The sequence below is a fragment of the Halictus rubicundus genome, chromosome 2, assembly GCF_050948215.1.
Source record: "Halictus rubicundus isolate RS-2024b chromosome 2, iyHalRubi1_principal, whole genome shotgun sequence".
Lineage (NCBI taxonomy): Eukaryota > Metazoa > Arthropoda > Insecta > Hymenoptera > Halictidae > Halictus > Halictus rubicundus.
Genome location: NC_135150.1, coordinates 26079376 through 26099545, shown reverse-complemented (window position 1 = coordinate 26099545; position 20170 = coordinate 26079376). Strand labels below are relative to the sequence as shown.

The 20170-nt window shown below is 43.0% G+C and overlaps 1 protein-coding gene across 3 annotated transcripts in view; it reads right to left on the bottom strand.

The window, feature by feature from the left end:
- Positions 1 to 9757: 9757 nt before the first annotated feature.
- Positions 9758 to 20170, bottom strand: part of 14-3-3zeta (tyrosine 3-monooxygenase/tryptophan 5-monooxygenase activation protein zeta) — a 34987-nt gene continuing 24574 nt past the window's right edge. For 2 of the 3 annotated variants that reach the window (XM_076806403.1, XM_076806402.1), the window contains exons 2-5: positions 18737 to 19044; positions 15437 to 15560; positions 14595 to 14758; positions 9758 to 13363 (exon numbers count right to left, since the gene is read on the bottom strand). In XM_076806403.1, coding sequence (XP_076662518.1) covers positions 13208 to 13363; positions 14595 to 14758; positions 15437 to 15560; positions 18737 to 19036 — 744 coding nt within the window. In that variant the 5' untranslated portion in view covers positions 19037 to 19044 and the 3' untranslated portion in view covers positions 9758 to 13207. Of the gene's footprint in view, positions 13364 to 14169; positions 14334 to 14594; positions 14759 to 15436; positions 15561 to 18736; positions 19063 to 20170 lie in introns of those variants that run through there. The other variant, XM_076806400.1, reaches the window with a different exon arrangement.

Sequence of the window (20170 nt, the reverse complement as noted above, 5' to 3'; positions counted from 1 at the left end):
TAGTGGGACGTTCGTCCGCCAATAAACAGCCTTCGTCGTTACCACCGCGTCTCCGGAACTTTTTTCGAACCTTGCTCGCTCGCGAACAACGTTTTCCTTCATGAACGCTGCGCACCTTCTTTTTATCTGCTGTATGTCGATATCTGTATCTATATTTATATCTACATCTAGATCTATGTAGGCTAATATGTATAAATTGGTCCGTTCGTACGTACGTTACCTCGGAACTAAAGAACGGCTGCACCGACTTCAATGAAACCTCTACTATTACTCCATACTTATTTCTCCATACTTGATGTATTGCATCACGCCGACGTATTAATTAAGGGGGCCGTCGCACAGTGGTCCGAGAACGCGATTTTGCTGGATTTTGCAAAAATCGTAATGTCATTGGAACTTTCTGAAAGTTGGTAATCACGTGTTTTTCAGGTCACCGATAACGAGTCTGACACCAAAAATTAAAAATTCAAAATGGCGAATATATACTGTGCATATATAGTCTGGAAATTCGCTTCTTGCGGTCGAAATTAAAGAGACGCACAATATTTTCGTATAATTGTAATACACTATATAGATTTAATTATATTATTATATAACCCTTTGCACTCGAAGACATTTTAACTCCAAAATGAAACATTTCTTCCGACCTAGAATATTTCCCTTCTATATATATTTTTTCATGCTATACGTACGAAATGGTTCAACTTACTCGTACAATACTGAAATGTTTAGAAATTTATTGAATACAAAGGAATTAAATAATGTAAAAAATATTTCGAATAAGGATACAGCAATTTTTAGTGGCGCCTTACAGTCGCCATTCGAGTGAAAAGGGATAATTATGTTTCTGACGTTAATTCTAAATTATCCAAATACATAAGCATTGGCAATTCCTCTTCATCTGAATCTTCTGGAAATATAAAGATAATTAACCTTCGGATGACAAGACAGTATGATGGCAAGGTAAAAATGGAACATACTTTCTGAAAATTGTCATACGAAATTATTTCAAACACAAACTAAATTTCACGCTAAATAAATTAATTAAAAATATGTATATATGTATGTGTATACATGTATAAATATGTGTAACTATAATTATATAACTAACGATTTACGCACATAAAACTCAGTAAAATCATTCAGTATAGATGTTTCGACTCGAATATTCGGTTGAGGACTAACGCGATCAAAAAGAATTATGCTAGAAGAAAACCAATTATTATGGTAACAAACAGGTTGCTCTGTTAAAACATCTGAGTGCGAGCCAAATACCGCGAGCTTCTATTTCTTAATTATCGTACAAGGTGGCAGCTATATATGCTCTTCTTCGCAATTGTTTAAACTTTCATATAAAACAAGTGTGATGCTTATAATTCTTAATACTTTTTTTAAAACCCTTCTCAAAGTTTAAATTGTCAATAATATTGCAGCATTTGCACATGGATTAAATAATGCTTAGAAACTAATTAAATACTGAGAGTACGCCTATTAATATATATTAAATATAAAAAAAAAATAAAACGCCTATTAATATATATATTTTTATTTTCTTTTTATATATATATATATAAAACATTCATTCAAACCTGTTACATCGTGTTCTATAATGAGTTCTTAGCATAATTAGCTTCACTTTGAATTTCAGAATTTTGTATTCAAAACGTAACCCTCGATTCTACAATTATCTGAAGTGAATAATATTTTGGATTTTAAAGGTTTGTATTTGAAGGTATAGCAAAAAAGTGTTTCAAAATCTTGAATTTCGAAAATTGATTTTTCAGACCACTGTGCGTCGCGACGGCAGCGACGACAACAACCAAGTCGGTGGAAGATGGTCGTCCAAGCGTTTCTCGTTGCACATGTTGCCCAAATCGTTGCAGATGCATCGAAATGATGCAGGAAAGAATCGCTGGCAATAAAACGCACTATGAAAAGATCCACAAGACTTTTCTCCAGCTGTAACGGTACGAAAAATGTTTCGAGTTTGATCGTTCGGCAAAGCCGAGTTTCAAAACTCGACCAGCCCTTGCATCGAGCCAAAATGCAGTTCCAGCTGAGCAAAACTAATTTCTAGATTACCATCGATTCCGTTCATTATAGATTTACAAATAAACAGGCGAGCGGTTCAGCGAATAATCAATAAATGTATTTAATACACAGAATTAGAATATCAATTGACTTCCATGGCGTCCAATTCCTCGTCCTTACATGTTAATTTAAAACTACCATTTTGTTTTTATCACTTAGACACAGAAGTAAGTAAAGAATAGCGATTAAAATAAGTGGGGGTAACGGTATGAATAATAAATAAGAAATAACACGATGAAAATGATTTTGCTTAGCTAGAATTCCATTTGAGAACGCTGTGTCCCTGTTTGTACTTGTAGAATTCATGCTTTTGTGACAATTGCAGGCGAGAGAAAAAGGAAAGAAGCTGCCACGAAAGAACTCGTACAACTCCTTGATCCATCTTGCGCAATGATCGCGGAACGAAGCTTCGGATATACGTGTCGTTCGTCTCGTAGATCGTAGCGGATCAATTCCTAGAAGGTAGCGTCACCAATCGGGAGCCATTCCGCGCGAAGAAAGCTAAACGCATCATTCGTCGCTTCAATACCTCTGTCCGACACCGTGGTATACGAATCGCTTTTATCTTAATCCGAAATTATGGTACGCATGATTCGTTCTACTTGTTCCTTTCTTAACACGAGGTTTACGGAGCACTAAAAGTGAATATTTTACATTACTTTATAAAAATAAGAAGAATGTGTCTATTCAAGTTTTTTTTTTTAGCCATTTTTTAGATAATATATACCTAAAGAAATAAATTTGTTGAGTAATTCCACGTAGGTGGATCTTGACAATCTCAATAATCGTAAATTTAAAATATTAGAATCAGTCAATTTATATTAATATTAGGGTCCCGTAAACCTAGTGTCAATTATCATATGCATCGATAATACTTCGTATGCTCGAACGATTTCAGCGTGTCTCTCGTCTCAATGTATTTTTCAGAGATTTATGGTCCGTTCGATTGGGACAAGTTGACGGAAGAAATGCGATTTTCCTTAACACTAGAACTAACTAGTCAAAATGACCGGTGGACGATTTCTTCTTTCACGATTACAGAAACTATGAAAACGTTTTCACGAGAAATTTTTTAATATTGGGTTGGAACGAAAGTTCATAGCGATCTTCAAGTAAAATTCAAAGAGAAAATTAAAATATTTATTCATAGGTTTATTCAATAACACGATAAGTTGCCTCAAAAATGGCAAAGAGTAATAGAACAGAATGGAAAATATGTTATTGAATAAACCTATGACTAAATATCTTAATTTCATTTGTGAATTTTAATTTCAAAATGCTGGGAACGCTTCGTTCCGACCCAATATATCTGGAGTACATGTTACCATAAAAATCGTATGAAATCTGAGAAAATTCAATCTTGCTGTCATCATAAAGGGATCAGTGTAAGTCACGTTTAGGGCTCGGTAGTTCTAGTGTTGACACTAGGTTTACGGTAGTAATATTAGGTTCTAATATTTTTAATTTAAAATTATCAAGATTCTAAGGATGCATAAGTACATGAGAAATTATTTAGCAAATTTATGTCCGTGGGTGTATATTATTTTGTAAAATATTGCTAAAAATGTGGGTAGCACGTTCTTGTTATTTTTATAAAGTAATGTAAAATGGTCACTTTTAGTGCTCCGTAAATCTAGTTTTAAAGGGTCCGACGATCGAGTAAAGTTTTCGAGAAACGTACGCCAGAATATAGGACAGAGGCAGTGGTTGAAAAGATCATGTTTCTCGTCTTCCGTAATAATCGGGCGGCGTTACCCTTCGAGGATGACGCATCGCGATCACGTACGCGTCCGAAGTTTTATTATAGCACGGTTAACCGGGTTCGTCGAAGAATTTCATCAGGCGTCGTTTCACCGTTCGGCCGATGGAATTTCCGGTCGAACGGTCGTTTTCGTACGTCGACGAAATCACGGGTGCGCCTTGTATAAAGAGACGCGGGAGTTCTGAATAGGATAGAAACGTATAATTGTCGATTTGGTATGATACACGATTTCATCATCTCATGCGCAATCACGACGCTTCGCGTCGAAAATTCGCCGCTGCCTCGCGCGATTTCGGCGGGCGGAACACGTTGCCGAAAACAAACGAAGTCCAAGCTGAACCGGAAACGAGAGGAACGTAGAACGCGAAGCAAGACGATCGTGTTGCGTTTACGATCGCGTGTCGTTCGTGGACGATGCAACGACGCGTCTTCTTCTGCTGTTCACGTGTGCAGCGGAGAAACAATCGACGACACCCGATCGAGAATGACGGAACAATAAATATTATATATATATATATATATATATGTATATATGTATATACACACAGGGTGTCCCACGCAACTGGAACAGGCTGCGTCTCCTGAACGGTTGGAAGAAACTGTTATAGATCAAAGTTAAACGGTATAGAACGATGCATCGGAAAAATGCAACAACCTCTTTTTTTAGAACGTTCTCCGAATTGTTTCGGTTTTTCGGTTCTGAAGTATACGTTCTACTCCATTACGATTTTTGTAAACATGTACGGGCCGGCTAATATTAATCATTGTAAGATTGAGACTTGCATCCGTAGGGGAACGGTATAGAACGGTGCATCGGAAAAATGCAACAGCCTCTTTTTTTAGAAAGTTCTCCGAATTGTTTCGGTTTTTCGGTTCTGAAGTATACGTTGTACTCCATTACGATTTTTGTAAACATGTACGGGCCGGCTAATATTAATCATTGTAAGATTGAGACTTGCATCCGTAGGGGAACGGTATAGAACGGTGCATCGGAAAAATGCAACAGCCTCTTTTTTTAGAAAGTTCTCCGAATTGTTTCGGTTTTTCGGTTCTGAAGTATACGTTGTACTCCATTACGATTTTTGTAAACATGTACGGGCCGGCTAATATTAATCATTGTAAGATTGAGACTTGCATCCGTAGGGGAACGGTATAGAACGGTGCATCGGAAAAATGCAACAGCCTCTTTTTTTAGAACGTTCTCCGAATTGTTTCGGTTTTTCGGTTCTGAAGTATACGTTGTACTCCATTACGATGTTTGTAAACATGTACGGGCCGGCTAATATTAATCATTGTAAGATTAAGACTTGCATCCGTAGGGGAACGGTATAGAACGGTGCATCGGAAAAATGCAACAGCCTCTTTTTTTAGAAAGTTCTCCGAATTGTTTCGGTTTTTCGGTTCTGAAGTATACGTTCTACTCCATTACGATTTTTGTAAACATGTACGGGCCGGCTAATGTTAATCATTGTAAGATTGAGACTTGCATCCGTAGGGGAACGGTATAGAACGGTGCATCGGAAAAATGCAACAGCCTCTTTTTTTAGAAAGTTCTCCGAATTGTTTCGGTTTTTCGGTTCTGAAGTGTACGTTGTACTCCATTACGGTGTTTGTAAACACGTACGGGCCGGCTAATGTTAATCATTGTAAGATTGAGACTTGCATCCGTAGGGGAACGGTATAGAACGGTGCATCGGAAAAATGCAACAGCCTCTTTTTTTAGAAAGTTCTCCCAATTATTTCGGTGTATCGGTTCTGAAGTATACGTTGTACTCCATTACGATGTTTGTAAACATGTACGGGCCGGCTAATGTTAATCATTGTAAGATTGAGACTTGCATCCGTAGGGGGGTGCAAAACTGCTTAGACTGCAATGCAGAACCGTTCGAACATTTGTTGCAGCGAAGGGACTGCAGAACACTTGAAATAATTCGGATAACTTTTAGCTACGACAACTTCCGAACGAATAAGTTTAAGTATGTTAACTATTTGCGCTCGAAGCTATTTTAACTCCATTCCTTCCGACCTAGAATATTTCCCTCCTCTATATTTTTTTTTCATGTCATACATACAAAAATGGCACAATTCACTCGTACAATAATGCAACGTTTAGTAATTTATTAAATACAAACAAATTTAATAATGTAAAAAATACTTTGAACAATGATACAGCAAGCTTTAGTGGTGACTTACAGGCACCACTACGTCTGTTGCGGTGCGGTTAACGTTAATGAATTGTTAAATTCTTATCGAATAAAAATGCAATTCTTTCGCATTTTGCTTTTCCTTTTTCCGTAAAATTTATAATAGCGGCATTTCGCCTGCGTTCGACCTGTATATTCGTCATCGCTTGATTTCAATTTCACGCCCCCCGCGAGGGATTCTTAAAATTAAATTCCGCAGTTAACTGTTCAATACTTTTATGCAGAGCACAGAAAACTGTACCAATCGGTGCAGTCGAAAACATAGATTTCCATTTGAAAAGAGGGGTCTGTTGCAATTTTTCTGATGCACCGATGCTCAAAAGAGCATACAGTTATTTGTACACGGTGCAACATCGTCCTATACCATTCAACTTTGACCTAAAACTGTTTCTTCCGTTTAGGAGATACAGCCTGTTCCAGTTGCGCGGGACAGCCTGTATGCAGGTATACGAACAAAGTAGCATGAACGATCGCACACAGACAACGCATCCAATTGGTGAAACGCGCGTCTCTCAGTCATGCTCCGGATGTTGGTCTTCGTCTTCCGTAGGATCTCGATGGTACACCGCGAAAGGTGTGCAGCATTTTGCCCGTTCGATTAAAGCCTCAGGCGACGCGAAAAGCCTGAACGTTGTCAAAATTCTTACAGATTTTTGCGAACTGTCTTCGTACTCTAGCTACGAGTATAAATTGTGCAAAAAACGTAGCACGATTAATAGCACGGTAGATGGATAGACGGATAGACGGATCAAGGTCGCCGCACACAAGACAGACAAGATGCCGAAGTTGTTTGGTAGATTCAAGAACAGGGGTTGCCTTGTTTTCTAGACATTTTACGTCTTAAATAAGTAAGTAATCAATTAAAAATGCATACCACCGTGCTTGTACATGTCTTTGCTACGTCTGTCTAGAGCCTTTTCTTCGATACGAACGCTAGATCTCTCGAAATTAAGAGAATCTCTCTGCGGCAGCCATCTTGTGACGTCATACCTGCTTCGGGAAGCGAGCTTTCTGCGGAATATTACAAATTACTCGACGATGAGGTAGAAATTCGCAATTTGGGCTCCATACAGACGTAGATTGGACTTTTGGGAAACACAAGTGACCACTTTCAAACTGCTCGTTGCAATATTGAAGCGTCAATTTGTCAAGATTTTCACCCTTGCAAGTTCACATACGTATACTGCAGAGATTCTCTTAATTTCGGGCGAATTAGTGTTCGTATCGAAAAAAAAGGCTCCAGACAGACGTAGCAAAGGCATGTACAAGCACGGTGGTATGCATTTTGAATTGACTACTTACTTATTTAAGACGTAAAATGTCTAGAGAGAAAGGCACAGACAAAGATGTGCAAAGACACTTATGGGAGACGATTTTAGGCGCCCAAACAACTTCGGCACCTTGGCTGTCTCGTGTGCGGCGACCTTTAGGGGATAGGGTGGAGAGGTAGGCCCTTCTCGTCCGTAAAGGCACGCACCATACGCGGCACTTCGCATGCGCGTGTATAATATCTACAGAACTTGTATACATTAGGTAGACAATCTCGAAAAGTCCACCGCAACATTCTGATCCGTTATGGCTTCCGACTCGTTCCCTTGTGCGACACTCGTTCCCGATCGGTTCTCCCGAATCGATATGCGGCCCGAGAGCCGCCGATACGAAATCGCTCGGCGAATTCCGACGATCGTGCTCTCTCCGCTCGTATCGTGAAACGATTCGCAGCTCGAATTCCAATCGCATAATCGTACACGCCGATTACGGGAGGGGAGGGGGGTAAGAGCATCGAGGCTCGACGACTTCTCGAAGTTCGGCTGTCGTCGTTCAGGACCCGGTACCTTCTCTCACGTTCAGCGAATTCCGCGAAAATGTCGCGATCGACGCGTAGCCCGCGACACGGCGACGCCGCGGAAAGCGAGGCGACCGAGGTTGCTACAGTTGTTCTTCTCTCTGTATGTTTGTTTTTTTCCTCTTTTTTTTCAGACATTTTATCAGAATTTATTATTTCGTGTAAACGTTTATAATAATTATAATTTACAATTACGATGTTTGATGATAAATACAAATAGAACAACGGAAGATGGGAAGGGGAAACTAGGGAGATTGAATGGATGAGATGGATACGTGGAAGTGGTATGCAGAGGCTAGCTTCTTCTTCGAATGGAAAGAGAGATGTGAGGGCCAGAGAGAAAGAAAAGAGAAAGAGAGAGAGAGATAGCGATGGAGAAAGGGAGAGAGAGAGAGAGAGAGGCGCGCGATGAACCGAGGAACACATTGGAATGAATGACGATGTTACCCAAGTTTCGCTGCGGTACGCGTAAATTATGAAACGGTTCGTTACGGAACGGTACCGAAAATATTGAAGACGGAACAAGAAAAAGAAGAAGCGGGACAATGACGCAGTTAGGTTCGAACGCGAGCGAGCCGCTGCTAAGAATTGAACCTCGATATATATTGTTCGTATTATTGAACCGGCGTATCGCGTCGACAAACATCGCGTAACGTCTCGCTCGCGCGTCAGAAGGTCTAGCGTGTTGGATATTCGAAACGGGCGGAATAATATCGGCGGGAAATTGAATAATTGGTTTTGGCGAGAGAACGATGGGATCGTATAAATACATCGTTTTGGACCTGCTGCGCGAAAACGAGACCATTCGAAAACTGGAACGAGTCGGGTCTAGTTTGGTCGAGTCGAGTGGAGTTTGTCGACAAAACTGCGACCATAGCAGTTCTCCGACTAGGGGAGACTATGCACGCAAAAAAGGTACCCGGTCCCGCTCAGCCGGCCCATCCCTATGATCGTTTCAAAGACTCTCTCTCTCTCTCTCTCGAGGATCCGTTCTCGCAGCCCTTCGTCGTTTCATTCTCACTCGTTTGGTCTCTCTTGCGTCGGTAAGCGGACAATCGGCGCGAGCGTCCGATCATTTTACGACTACTACCCCTCGGCAACAATCTATTCGCTCCAAAGTCCCGCGCGAGAGTCGTTCTCATCATCATCATCATCATCATCATCATCATTATCATTAGCATCAACATCGTCATTCGCTTTGGTTGGCTTTTTTTTTTTTTGTTTCGTTCGCGATACGACAGAAAAACACATGGACACATCGAACGTATAGTACGTCGGGACACGTTTATCCACACACACACGTTTTTAATATCGATAATCGTTACTTGTTTTGCCGTGTAGTATGTATTGTTGTGGTACACATTTAGGTATCGGTGTGTGTGTGTGTGTGTGTGTCTTTTTTTGTCTGTCTCTTGTGGAAAGTAGGCGCGAGAGCTTTCGCGTATGTTACACACATGCTTAAAACGTATAGAATGCCGCACGAGGCGAAGAATTTTGTGCGACACAATCGATCGATGTTCTAGCAACGACACAAGGATGAAACGTGAACCGAACCAGAGGCGGACGGTGGTGGATCTCCAAGGACCTCGGAGCCGATTAACTTGACCAACGATCGGAATAAGAGTAGTAGCAGTAGTAGTAATTAGTAACGAGAAAGCAAAATGAAAACGTAGAGAAACTGTTTGATCATTCGTTTATTTTGTATATCTCGTAGAAAAAGAAGAAGAGTCGACTGGTGTGTCTGGCTGTGTTTCTCTCTTGCGTGTACGTGTATGCTTTCTTGCATGTATGCATGTATGTATGGATGTTTGTATGCCAGCGTGTGTGTACAAACATAAAAACAATCGGAATCAAGTCTGTCTTAATAGTTTTTTTTATTTAGTCGGAGAAAGCTGAAGTTTCTCACATAGAATTTATATGTAAAAACGTAAAAATGACTTTTTCACGGCCCTCAAATAATTAGAAGCAATTAGTTCGTACATATATACATATCAATCCGCCCCTGGACCGAATGTATCCGCTGCATTCGGACACGTCGAATGTTAATTTATCGTCGGATTCTTATATATTTCCATTATCGAAAATGGTTACGCTCGTCCTTTGCATTTTTCCTTTCTTTTTTATTTTTCTGTTTCTCTCTCTCTCGAGGTTTCGGTCGAGGCAATTGGATCCACCTTTTACGCGTCTCTGAACAACCTTCTTATTTCTTTTCTTTCTTTTTTTTTTTTTTTTGTTTGTTTGTTTCTTTTCATTTCTTTGTTTCTTTACAATCCGTTTTTTACCCCCGAGAAACCGGAAGAAAGTTCCTTTCGATATATCACAACGATTACATTGAAACGAAAACGCAAAATGGCGTTGAATAAGCGGCGTCGTTTCCTCCACGAGTTCAAATTCAGGAATCGGTGTCCGTTCAAACGCGACGCACGTGCCCGCCAGGCGATCACGTGCAACCGATGGAGAAATCATGGAAAACAACGAGTAACGAAGTTCATCGACAATTTCCATGAGATCGATCATGGCCACGGAATGAGAACGCGCGCCGCATACACCCATACACGCGCGCGCATACTTTGCGTGTACCGTCGCAAAGAGAAAAGAATAATTCTTTGAATTCTTCTTTCGATCGTTCTGGTTGGTTCTGATATTTTCGACGTTACGCGTGCGTCTGCGCGCGCGCGCGCGCGCGCGATTTAAACACATAGACGGGAAGGGACAAGCAGAGAAAGAAAGAAAGAGAGAAAGACAGAAACGACTGGTGTCCCGATGAAGGCCGAGGTAAAACGAAAAAGATCCGAGCAAACGATGTGTACGGGTAAAGGGAAGAAATTTGTCGAAGATCGTCGTGCGTAATAGAGATTATCGGTTGCTCGAAAGAACGCAAAAGCGGTGTTCCCTTTCCTCTTCGATATATATATGTTCGTGCATTGGAAACGGACGGCCGTAACGCGAGGAGGACAGAAAAGTATTCAAGAGAAATCACGACGGTTCACTCACCTCGGTGTAGCAGGGCGTGATCACGCGATCGCGATAATCCGCGACGCAACCTTAACACAACGATTACACGCGTGTCCGTTGAATCGTGTCCGTATAAAAGAAAAACCGAGCGCGTCGACGGTTTCCGGAACGGTGTTTCGACAAAGCATAAGGGAAACGTAAAATCGCGTGGTTATAAACACGGTGGAACACCCCGCGTGTCGCCGTCCCACCAGTTCTTCAGCGCAACGCAAACGGAAGAGAGCGTGCGAGCGAGCACGGTTGTACGCATTCAAAGAAATGAGAAAAAAGTATCGTATGTAAAAAGTAATTCACCACCGATGTTGTTGTTGTTTTTTTTTCTTTTTTTTTTTTGGAACTTAATAACTTAATGTATTTTTACTCTCCTTTCTCCTCCTACGTTCTTCCCTTCGTATAATAATATCGTACTTGCTAGACAATGTGAAATTTAATTTAATGACAACTGGATATAATGTAGTTAGTTTCATGCGTGCTTTTTTCCCTTTGTCTTCGTTTCTTCTTAAACGTCTGTAGTTTTTTTTTTCTCTCCATTTCAGCGAAATATTTTAGGTGAACGCTGTCCGAGCGAGTGCTCCGCCATCATCTACGAGACGGGGAGAGCCCCTCCTGCTCCCGTTCGCATTCGCGTTCTCGTTCTCGGTTCTCGTTCTCGAGGAAACCGCGCGACACCGAAAGAAGCTGCACGGCGTCCTCGACAGCGGGTCGAACCGATACCCCACGCCCATTATGTTTCGCAAGAGGAAACAACTTTCTCTCTTATCAATCTTTTGTCTCGCTCTCGATTTTCATTTTCCTCTGGCCAGGCGTAGGCGCACGGTTAGGCGCGTCACCGTCGAGGCCGTTTCTTTGTCGTCGCGCGGCTTTCCCGACAGCCGACAGTCGACGGTGTATACGCACAACAGAGTACAGTTATTACATGTGTTATGTTACGTTACGTTTTACGGTTTACGTTTCTATGCGGCGGCGAAAGGGTTGGAAGAGGAAGCAGCTTGCGCGGGAGGGTCTCCCCGCGTGTTCGTCGGACAGCGCTCTTTCAAGATGGTAAACAGTGAGCAGATCTGGGAGTGACAGTGGTGTCTCGCGGTTAATATTCTTCGCATCCCGTGTCTCGTACCGACGCGCGGCGACGGCGGGCATCATCATCATCAAACGCTACACATTCGATTTTTCTTTTTCGATTATTTTTCTCTCGGTTCTTTCGTTTCAAAGTCTCCGTTAGAAGTTTCCGGTTCGCCACTCTAGTTTTTACTCTAGAACAATTTTCACCGTGTCCGAACAAGGTCGTACGACGAGACAAAGTTTGCGAAACAATAATAATACTCTTCCTCCTCCTGTCCATTCCTCTGTTCCATCCACAATTTGCTCCTTCCTATTCTTCCGTACAAACACGAGTCGATATACTGTTTCTTTCTTTTCCGGAGAAATTTTGCGCTCGAAAAGTGGACGATTCTCGCGCGACTCGACCGTTTTCTTCCATCGAAAATCATCGTACGCAGACAACACAGAGCCGGACGCACCGTCTAGAACGGTGTCAGCTTCGGAACGCATTCGTTCTCTCCCTCTCACACAATCTCATAAACACTCTTTCTCTCTCCCTCTCTTTCTTTTTCTCTCTCCCTTTTTCACGCACACCCATACGTATACACGCTCTCTCTCTCTCTCTCTCTCTCTCTCTCTCTCCTTTTCTCTCTCACGCACCCTCTCTTTCATTCCATCTCTCTTCCTCGATTGGCGACCGAGGAGAGAAGACGGTCGAGAACGCGGGGATCCTCCGTGTTCGAGATGTCGAACCGGGCGTAACAGCTGTGGCGGTGGCGTCGGCAGCGGTGTGCGGTCGCGTTTAGGACAAAGATGTACTCGAGGTGTTCGAGGGGGGAGGAAAATCAAGGGAGAAGGGGATATTCTCGGGGCGATGTGGTCTCACGACTGGTGACAGGAAGAAAGGTAGGAAGGGAAATAGGAAGATGGACAGGCAGGTAGGTAGACAAGTAAGAGAGAAAGGGAGGGTCGATCGATGAAAAGGACACGGGAAAATGAAGAGGAAGGGAAAATGAGAGAGACAGGACATAGTCGGATGGAAGGCAGGGGGGGTGGTGGTTCGGGGGTGCAAGGAGGCGGGGGAGGAAGGAAGAAGAGGAAACGAGGTGGTACGCGAGGGACGAAAGAGGAGACAGGTAAATGGATAAATCGATCTCAGGTGGATGGATTGGTGAGCACTTCGAGGGACGGGGGGACGATAGAGAATAGGATGTTCTTATTAGGTTTAGAAAGGACTTAAGCTTAGGAAGGTTAGTTGTCGCCACCCTCCTGTTGTTCGTCCGGCTCACCCTGCGTGTCACTGGTCCAAAGGGTGAGGTTGTCGCGGAGAAGTTGCATGATGAGCGTGGAATCTTTGTAGCTGTCTTCGTTAAGTGTGTCCAACTCCGCGATCGCGTCATCGAACGCCTGCAACGGTTCAACGAAACCTCGTTAGTTAGCATACACCTACTCTGTGTCGACATAGTAACGCGGGACGCTCGGAAACGCCGTCCGTGTAATCAATCCATCCAATAATCAATCTCATGCAAAAAGCGGAGAGAGACATTTGCAACGCCGCGGAAACTAGAGCGATGCAAAAGGAGACTGTCATACGTACATACATATATACTGTTAGACTGCGGATCTTTATGCGAAATAAACAGTTTCTACGTCAAGAAACTAGAAATGGTTTTCTTCCTTTAATTATGTGGACGAAACTGGTGTCCTTAACACTAGGTTTACGGCGCACTAGAAATGACTATTTTACATTACTTTATAAAAATAACATGAATGTATCTATCAAAGTTTGTAGCCATTTTTTAAATAATATATACCCAAAGAAGTCAATTTGTTAAATTGCTCACGGATGCATTTTGACAATCTCAATATTCGCAATTTAAAAATAGTAGAATCCGCCATTTTGACGGCTCCCGTAAATCTAGTGTTAAATTGTTCGGTACGTTCACTGCTCTAAATTGAACGTCGGTACCGATTTTTCTGATGAACGCATAAAATCCTCAGTCTATAATATTACAGATACAGTGGAGGCATATATCATCGTAGTAGTCACGCCACGCAACAAAATGTTAATCGTTCTTTGGTTTGTGTTAGAGGACTTTGGTGCAACGGTTGTCTGCGCGTAGAAATCGTTCTCGGTTATTGTGGTGGTTCGGTTATCGAGAAAAAAAAACTCACGCAAACACGTTAAACCTTGCGCGCAACCAAGTTCTAACCTGTTTGGCCAGGTGGCAAGCCCTGGCCGGAGAATTAATAATTTCATAGTAAAAAACGGAGAAATTCAGAGCAAGACCGAGCCTGATTGGGTGCGTCGGCTGCATTTTCGACTTTGCTATGTCGAAAGCTTCTTGGTACGCCTTCTGCGAGTCCTCGACAACCGCTGCAATGCAAACGGATAACACAAATTAACCAGCGCTACATTATTCGTCATAAGGACGCATCGATTCGTTATCTGGAAGAAGAAAAACACAGCTAAAATATCTCTGCGAAACAAGCGTTTCTCCACCGTTGACCCACATAATTTTTGCCTCCACTGCAGCGCTACCACCACCACCACCATCATCATCCTCCTCATCCTCATCGTTATCATCACCGCGTATCCTTTTGCATCCTCTCGACATCTATCACCATTAAATTGTACCTGTTTTGCCAGCTGACAGGCCTTGTCTGGTGAGTTGAGGATCTCGTAATAGAAAACGGAGAAGTTGAGGGCGAGACCTAGCCTGATCGGATGAGTAGGCTGCATCTTTGACTTGCTGATTTCAAACGCATCCTGGTATGCCTTCTGGCTGTCGTCTACCACGGCTGCATATGCGTACACATCACGTGGAAAAATTATCAAATTTGTCTCTACCATCGAGTAGACTGCAACGACCGGCTGTGCGCGATCGATAAAAGAAAATGCTTCGAGCGAAACGAACGCTATATATCTAGATTCTCGGTGCAGGGATTTTTTTTTTTTTTTTTTGGAAAAATGTCCGCTCGAATTCCCGCGACACCGTTAGCATCCGAGGCGGAAGCTGCGGGCAAGCCGGGCGTAAACGAGCGTCACGGAATTTTTCAAATCCATCCAAATCCAACAATGCGACCGACAACGCTTCGGGCCGAACATCTGCCGTTGCAGCTGTGTGGTTCTTCTTTCACGGGGCGCGCAGGTACGACAACAGTATCGTGCACCTTTGCGTTCCGAGAAAGAAGCGCGTCAACCTCTTGCAACATTCTCGGGCACAGGTATAAACGCGTCCCTTCGAAAACTCGATTAGACGAATGTCGGAAATGCGCGCGCGGTGCTCGCTACAAAAATATGAAACACAACAGAAAAGTTATCGATTCCAACGAGAACGTCGTGCGCTGCGCGTTTGGACTTTGAATAACCGGCGAGACGAATATGTCGTCTTTCTTCGTTTATGCGAAACGTATAATGTGTAGCGAGCACGCGTTAAATCGATTATCCGTTGAAAAGAATTCGGAGGATATGCGTACCGTGTCTGGTTTCTCCGGTGGCGACTTCTGCGAGATACCTGTAGTAGTCGCCCTTCATCTTGAGGTAGAATACTTTGCTCTCGGCATTGCTAGCCTTGGTGATCAGGTACTTGTCGAGGAGTTCCTGCAACATCAACGACGCAATCACCAACGGTTTTCCGAGCGGTATCGAACAGTCGGCGATCTACGATGGGAGTGCGTTCTCGATGGCTACTCTCGCGAACCGATCGCGGGAACGAAACGCCTCGCGATATATCCGAGCGTAGCCGGGCTCGAGGCGTGTCGTTTCCTCTTCCGCTTCCCGTCTATTTCCGGACATTCGAACCCGTTGCTCCCGCGGTACGCTGGTATTCGCACGCAACAAAAGACCACGGCCACGAGGATCATGATCGACGGCGAACACGCTCGTCTCTTCGAGTACGTAAAGAACGCTTCCCGAAGAGCTTTCGTCGCGCGAGTTCTCGACTTGGAATTCGCGTTCGCTGAACGAAAAGGAACGAGCAGGGATGGGGAGGCGCGTAAGACGAGCCGGTAAAGCGCTCCCGTAATTGACCCGCGTGAAATTCAAGCCGGAGGACGATCTCCGCACTGCCTCTTCCAGCTCTTCGAATACGCGTACGCGATTCAGGTAAGACGAGACTTGCCGGCGACACCCGGGAACCGTGCAATCATGACTCCGTTGTGGGGCCGCAACAGAGTCCCTTCGCAGGACGATTACTATTAGGTTGGGGAGAAAGAAATCCATTATTTTTCCGGCAGACGACCGTAACGATCGATATCTCGTAAAGTATCGATCAAACAATTTCAGATTTATGCTCGTTCGAAAGGCGACATTTCGCACTGAAGAAATTCTGTTTGCTGTTTGTTTGTTGTGGTCCATTCAGTTGCGAGTTACAGGGTGTTAAAAATGGAAGTCAACGAAGAGAGAAAATTCGGTACATTCTACAGTTTTTTCTTTGATAAAGGCGAAAATGCAAGCCAGGCGGCTGAGATTTGCAATTACGTGCAATTTTGGTTTCGTCGATTCCGTTCAGGTATTTTTTTTTTTTTTTTTTTTTTTTTTTGTCAACAACTGGACCGTTTGAAGCTAGCGATTGACCTTTCCAACAGGAAACGGCGTTGTTTTCCATCAGGACAACGCCAGGCCACACACGTCTATAGTGACTCGCCAGAAACTCCGGGAGCTTGGTTGGGAAGTTTTGATGCATCCACCATATAGTTCGGACCTGGCACCAAGCGATTACCATCGTTTTCTTGCATTGCAAAACTTCCTTAGTGATAAGAAATTGGCATCGAGAGAAGATTGCGAACATCGTTTACTAGAGTTTTTCGCCAATAGGGACCAAGACTTCTATGAGAGAGGCATTGTGAAACTACCTTTAAAATGGCAACAAATTATAGAACAAAACGGTGCATATCTGACCCCAATCGGACAATCCGATACATGTTAAATAAAGTCTTGAAGTTCACGTAAAAGTAATGGATTTCTTTTTCCCCAACCTAATATTAGGTTGGCAAGAAAGTAATTACGGTTTTCACTAATAGATGGCTTTATGTTTCGTTCGATTGATTTCTGTTAACGTTGAGTTTGTTTTCTTTCTGGCATTTCATAACTGCATCTTTTAGGTTACTTTTGAAGCAAATTGCACGTAATTTTGATCAAGATTGTTAGTTCTGTGTCAATTTGAACATGGAGTGCAAAAACGAACATTATAGGCACATATTGCGTTTTTATTTCCGTAGAGGTAAAAAAGCTGCCGAGGCTCACAAAGATATATGTGAAGTTTATGGTGTGGATAGCTTAACAGAACGCACGTGCAAGAATTGGTTTAAAAAATTCCGTTCTGGAAATTTCTCAGTTAAAGGCGACCAACGTTCTGGTCGACCATTTGAAGTTGATGACGACCAAATGAAAGCCATTATTAAATCGGATCGTCATATAACTGTCCGAGAGATTGCAAACAGGTTAAATGTCTCGCGTACAACTATAGAATATCGTTTAAAAAGTCTCGGAATCGTTAAGAAGCTCGATATTTGGGTTCCACACGAATTGAAAGAAATTCGGTTAACGCGACGCATCAACATATGCGATATGCATCTCAAACGAAATGAAATCGACCCTTTTCTGAAGCGAGTCGTCACTGGTGATGAGAAATGGGTTGTTTGCAATAACACAGCTCGAAAACGATCATGGTCGAAGCGTGACGAATCAGCCCAAAACCACGCCGAAAGCTGAATTGCATCAAAAGAAGATCATGTTGTCAATTTGGTGGGATTACAAAGGTATTGTGTAATTTGAGCTGCTTCCAAGGAACCAAACCATCAATTCAGATGTTTATTATCGACAACTATCAAAACTGGACATAGCAATCAAAGAAAAACGGCCAGAATTGGCAAATCGCAAAGGAATCGTGTTCCACCATGATAACGCTAGGCCAAACACATCTTTGGTAACACGTGAAAAGTTATCGGAGCTTGGTTGGGAAGTGATGTCACATCATTTATTCCGTAGTTTACAAAACTCTTTGAATGGTAAAACATTCACTAATGATGATGATCTGAAATCGCAGTTGGATCAGTTTTTCACCGAAAAGGATCAGAAGTTTTATGAGCACGGAATTATGAAGCTACCAGAAAGATGGCTTTTGATCCTAGAACAAGATGGAAAATATTTTATTGATTAAAGTTCATTGCTTTGATAAAAAAAAAAATGGATTTTATTTCACGTAAAAATACCGAAATTACTTTCTTGCCAACCTAATAGATTCCGGATCTTGATGCAGAGACTTTCCCCTATTAGGTTTGAGGTAAAAGTGGTAACCGCGTAAAATCCGCAGGGCTAGCGTTTAAAAAGCCTCGATCCGTTTGGTATATTGTCACTGTGGAACGTGTTAACATCGGGACCGAGAACGAGTTGAAAGACAGCTTTTGTGTGTCGACAAAATGGGGCACACCTTCTCCCATGTGTGCCAAAGCAGAGGTTAATGACCTTCAAGAGACATGAAAAACCGTGCTTCGGACTACATGCATCTCGAAGAGCGTTGGCAGCGGTCCTTTGAAAAGGAAGCCGGCATGAATCGGTCATTTAGGTTTATTAATAAGCTCCCTCCGGTGACTGTGTCACGCTCTGTGAAAACTTCTGTCGAAACGATCGGTCGTTTCGGTCGTAAACGGATCCAGACATTCTGATCGACCTGTGACGCGATCGTTCTATCTTTCGACGTCTGAAATGGAAACTGATCTAGAGGGTGAATGTCGCGCGTGGGCGATGATCGGAACAGGGTTAATCATAGTTCTTACCAACACGTCGTAACAGATCTCGCGTAGCTCCTTTTCAACCTTTTCCCGGTACTCCTTGGCCATCTGCTGTTTGCGCTCGGATCCCTCCGTCTTTTGCTCGATGGAGGATATTACCCGCCACGAGCTACGTCTCGCGCCGACGACATTCTTGTACGCTACCGACAGCAGATTCCTCTCTTCGTTCGACAACTCGACTCCCGTTTCGGTGACCGCCTTCATCGCGGCTGCCATATCATCGTACCTTTCCGCCTGTTCGGCGAGCTTCGCGCGCTGAACCAATTCCTCCTTGTCCACGGACATTGTGTTGGCTGAAAAAGAAAAAAGAAAAATCGCCGAACGGCTGTTTTAACACCGTTATCGCTGCTTCTGCCTCTGCTTCTGCTCTCGTGCACAACGGTCGGCGTTGTCGACCGCTACTTTTTGTCGGTTCGAGCGTTGACGCGCGAGTATCCGGCAGCGACGAACGCGCGCGAATCGTACGTGAGAATAGATTTCACCGACGCGTTTAGAACAGGATGACGCGCGCCACGCTTGTCGCGCCGAACGAGGCCAGTTACGTTCGCCGAAAAAAAAAAAAAAAAGAGAAAAGAAAAGAAAAGAAGAAGACCATTGGTTCTCGTTCGAGAGCGGGTGCTGCCGCTCTCGGAGCGCTCGAAGAAGGCTTTTCGTTCTGTCCTTCGTTCCCAACGGATCGGAACAGATACCCGACAGAATCGAAATTTTTCGAGAACCTAAAACGGAGGTTGAACAAACGGTGCTTTCACGGGCTTTTCGCCCGAGCCGCCCGTGGCATCGACCCAATAAAATATCGTTGGCCTCGAGAGACGCGTCTTTCGAAAGCGTCGCCAGGTTGTCGAACTGTTTCATCGATCTTCGCGGGCCCCGTCTCGGGTTTGTCGCGGAGTGCTCGACGCCGGGCGATTTAACCCTTTCGGTGCCGGGCGAAAAAGAGGCGCCTACGCGAAGATAACCGGCCGAATTTCACAATTTTACTAGGGTTCGGAAAAAGGCTCGTGAAAACCTAACGAAAAGAGCAATATTTACATAATTCAAAAAGCAAGTATATCAAGGACGAAATAGAGAATAAAACCAGTGACGCTAATTTTTCTATATTCATTGAAAATTACAGAAATAACAAAGGTATAAGTGATCGTAAAGAAGAGAAATATTGAGTTCTCTCTTCCAAAATTTAATTGTACATACGAAAAGTCATCTTTTTATCGTAACTTTATATAGACCGTTTATTACAAAGTATATACTTTGCATTTCCAATATATTTTGTAAGAAAATATTAGGACCTTGAATAAGTTCTCGCTGTTTCTTTTACAAAATAAAAGCTTTTACCCAATGTCCTTGCTTCTGGATCATTCCTAAAACTTTTAAACGTTATGAAACAGTTGACTCATCCACTTGTAATGCTTTTCCAAGTTCTGC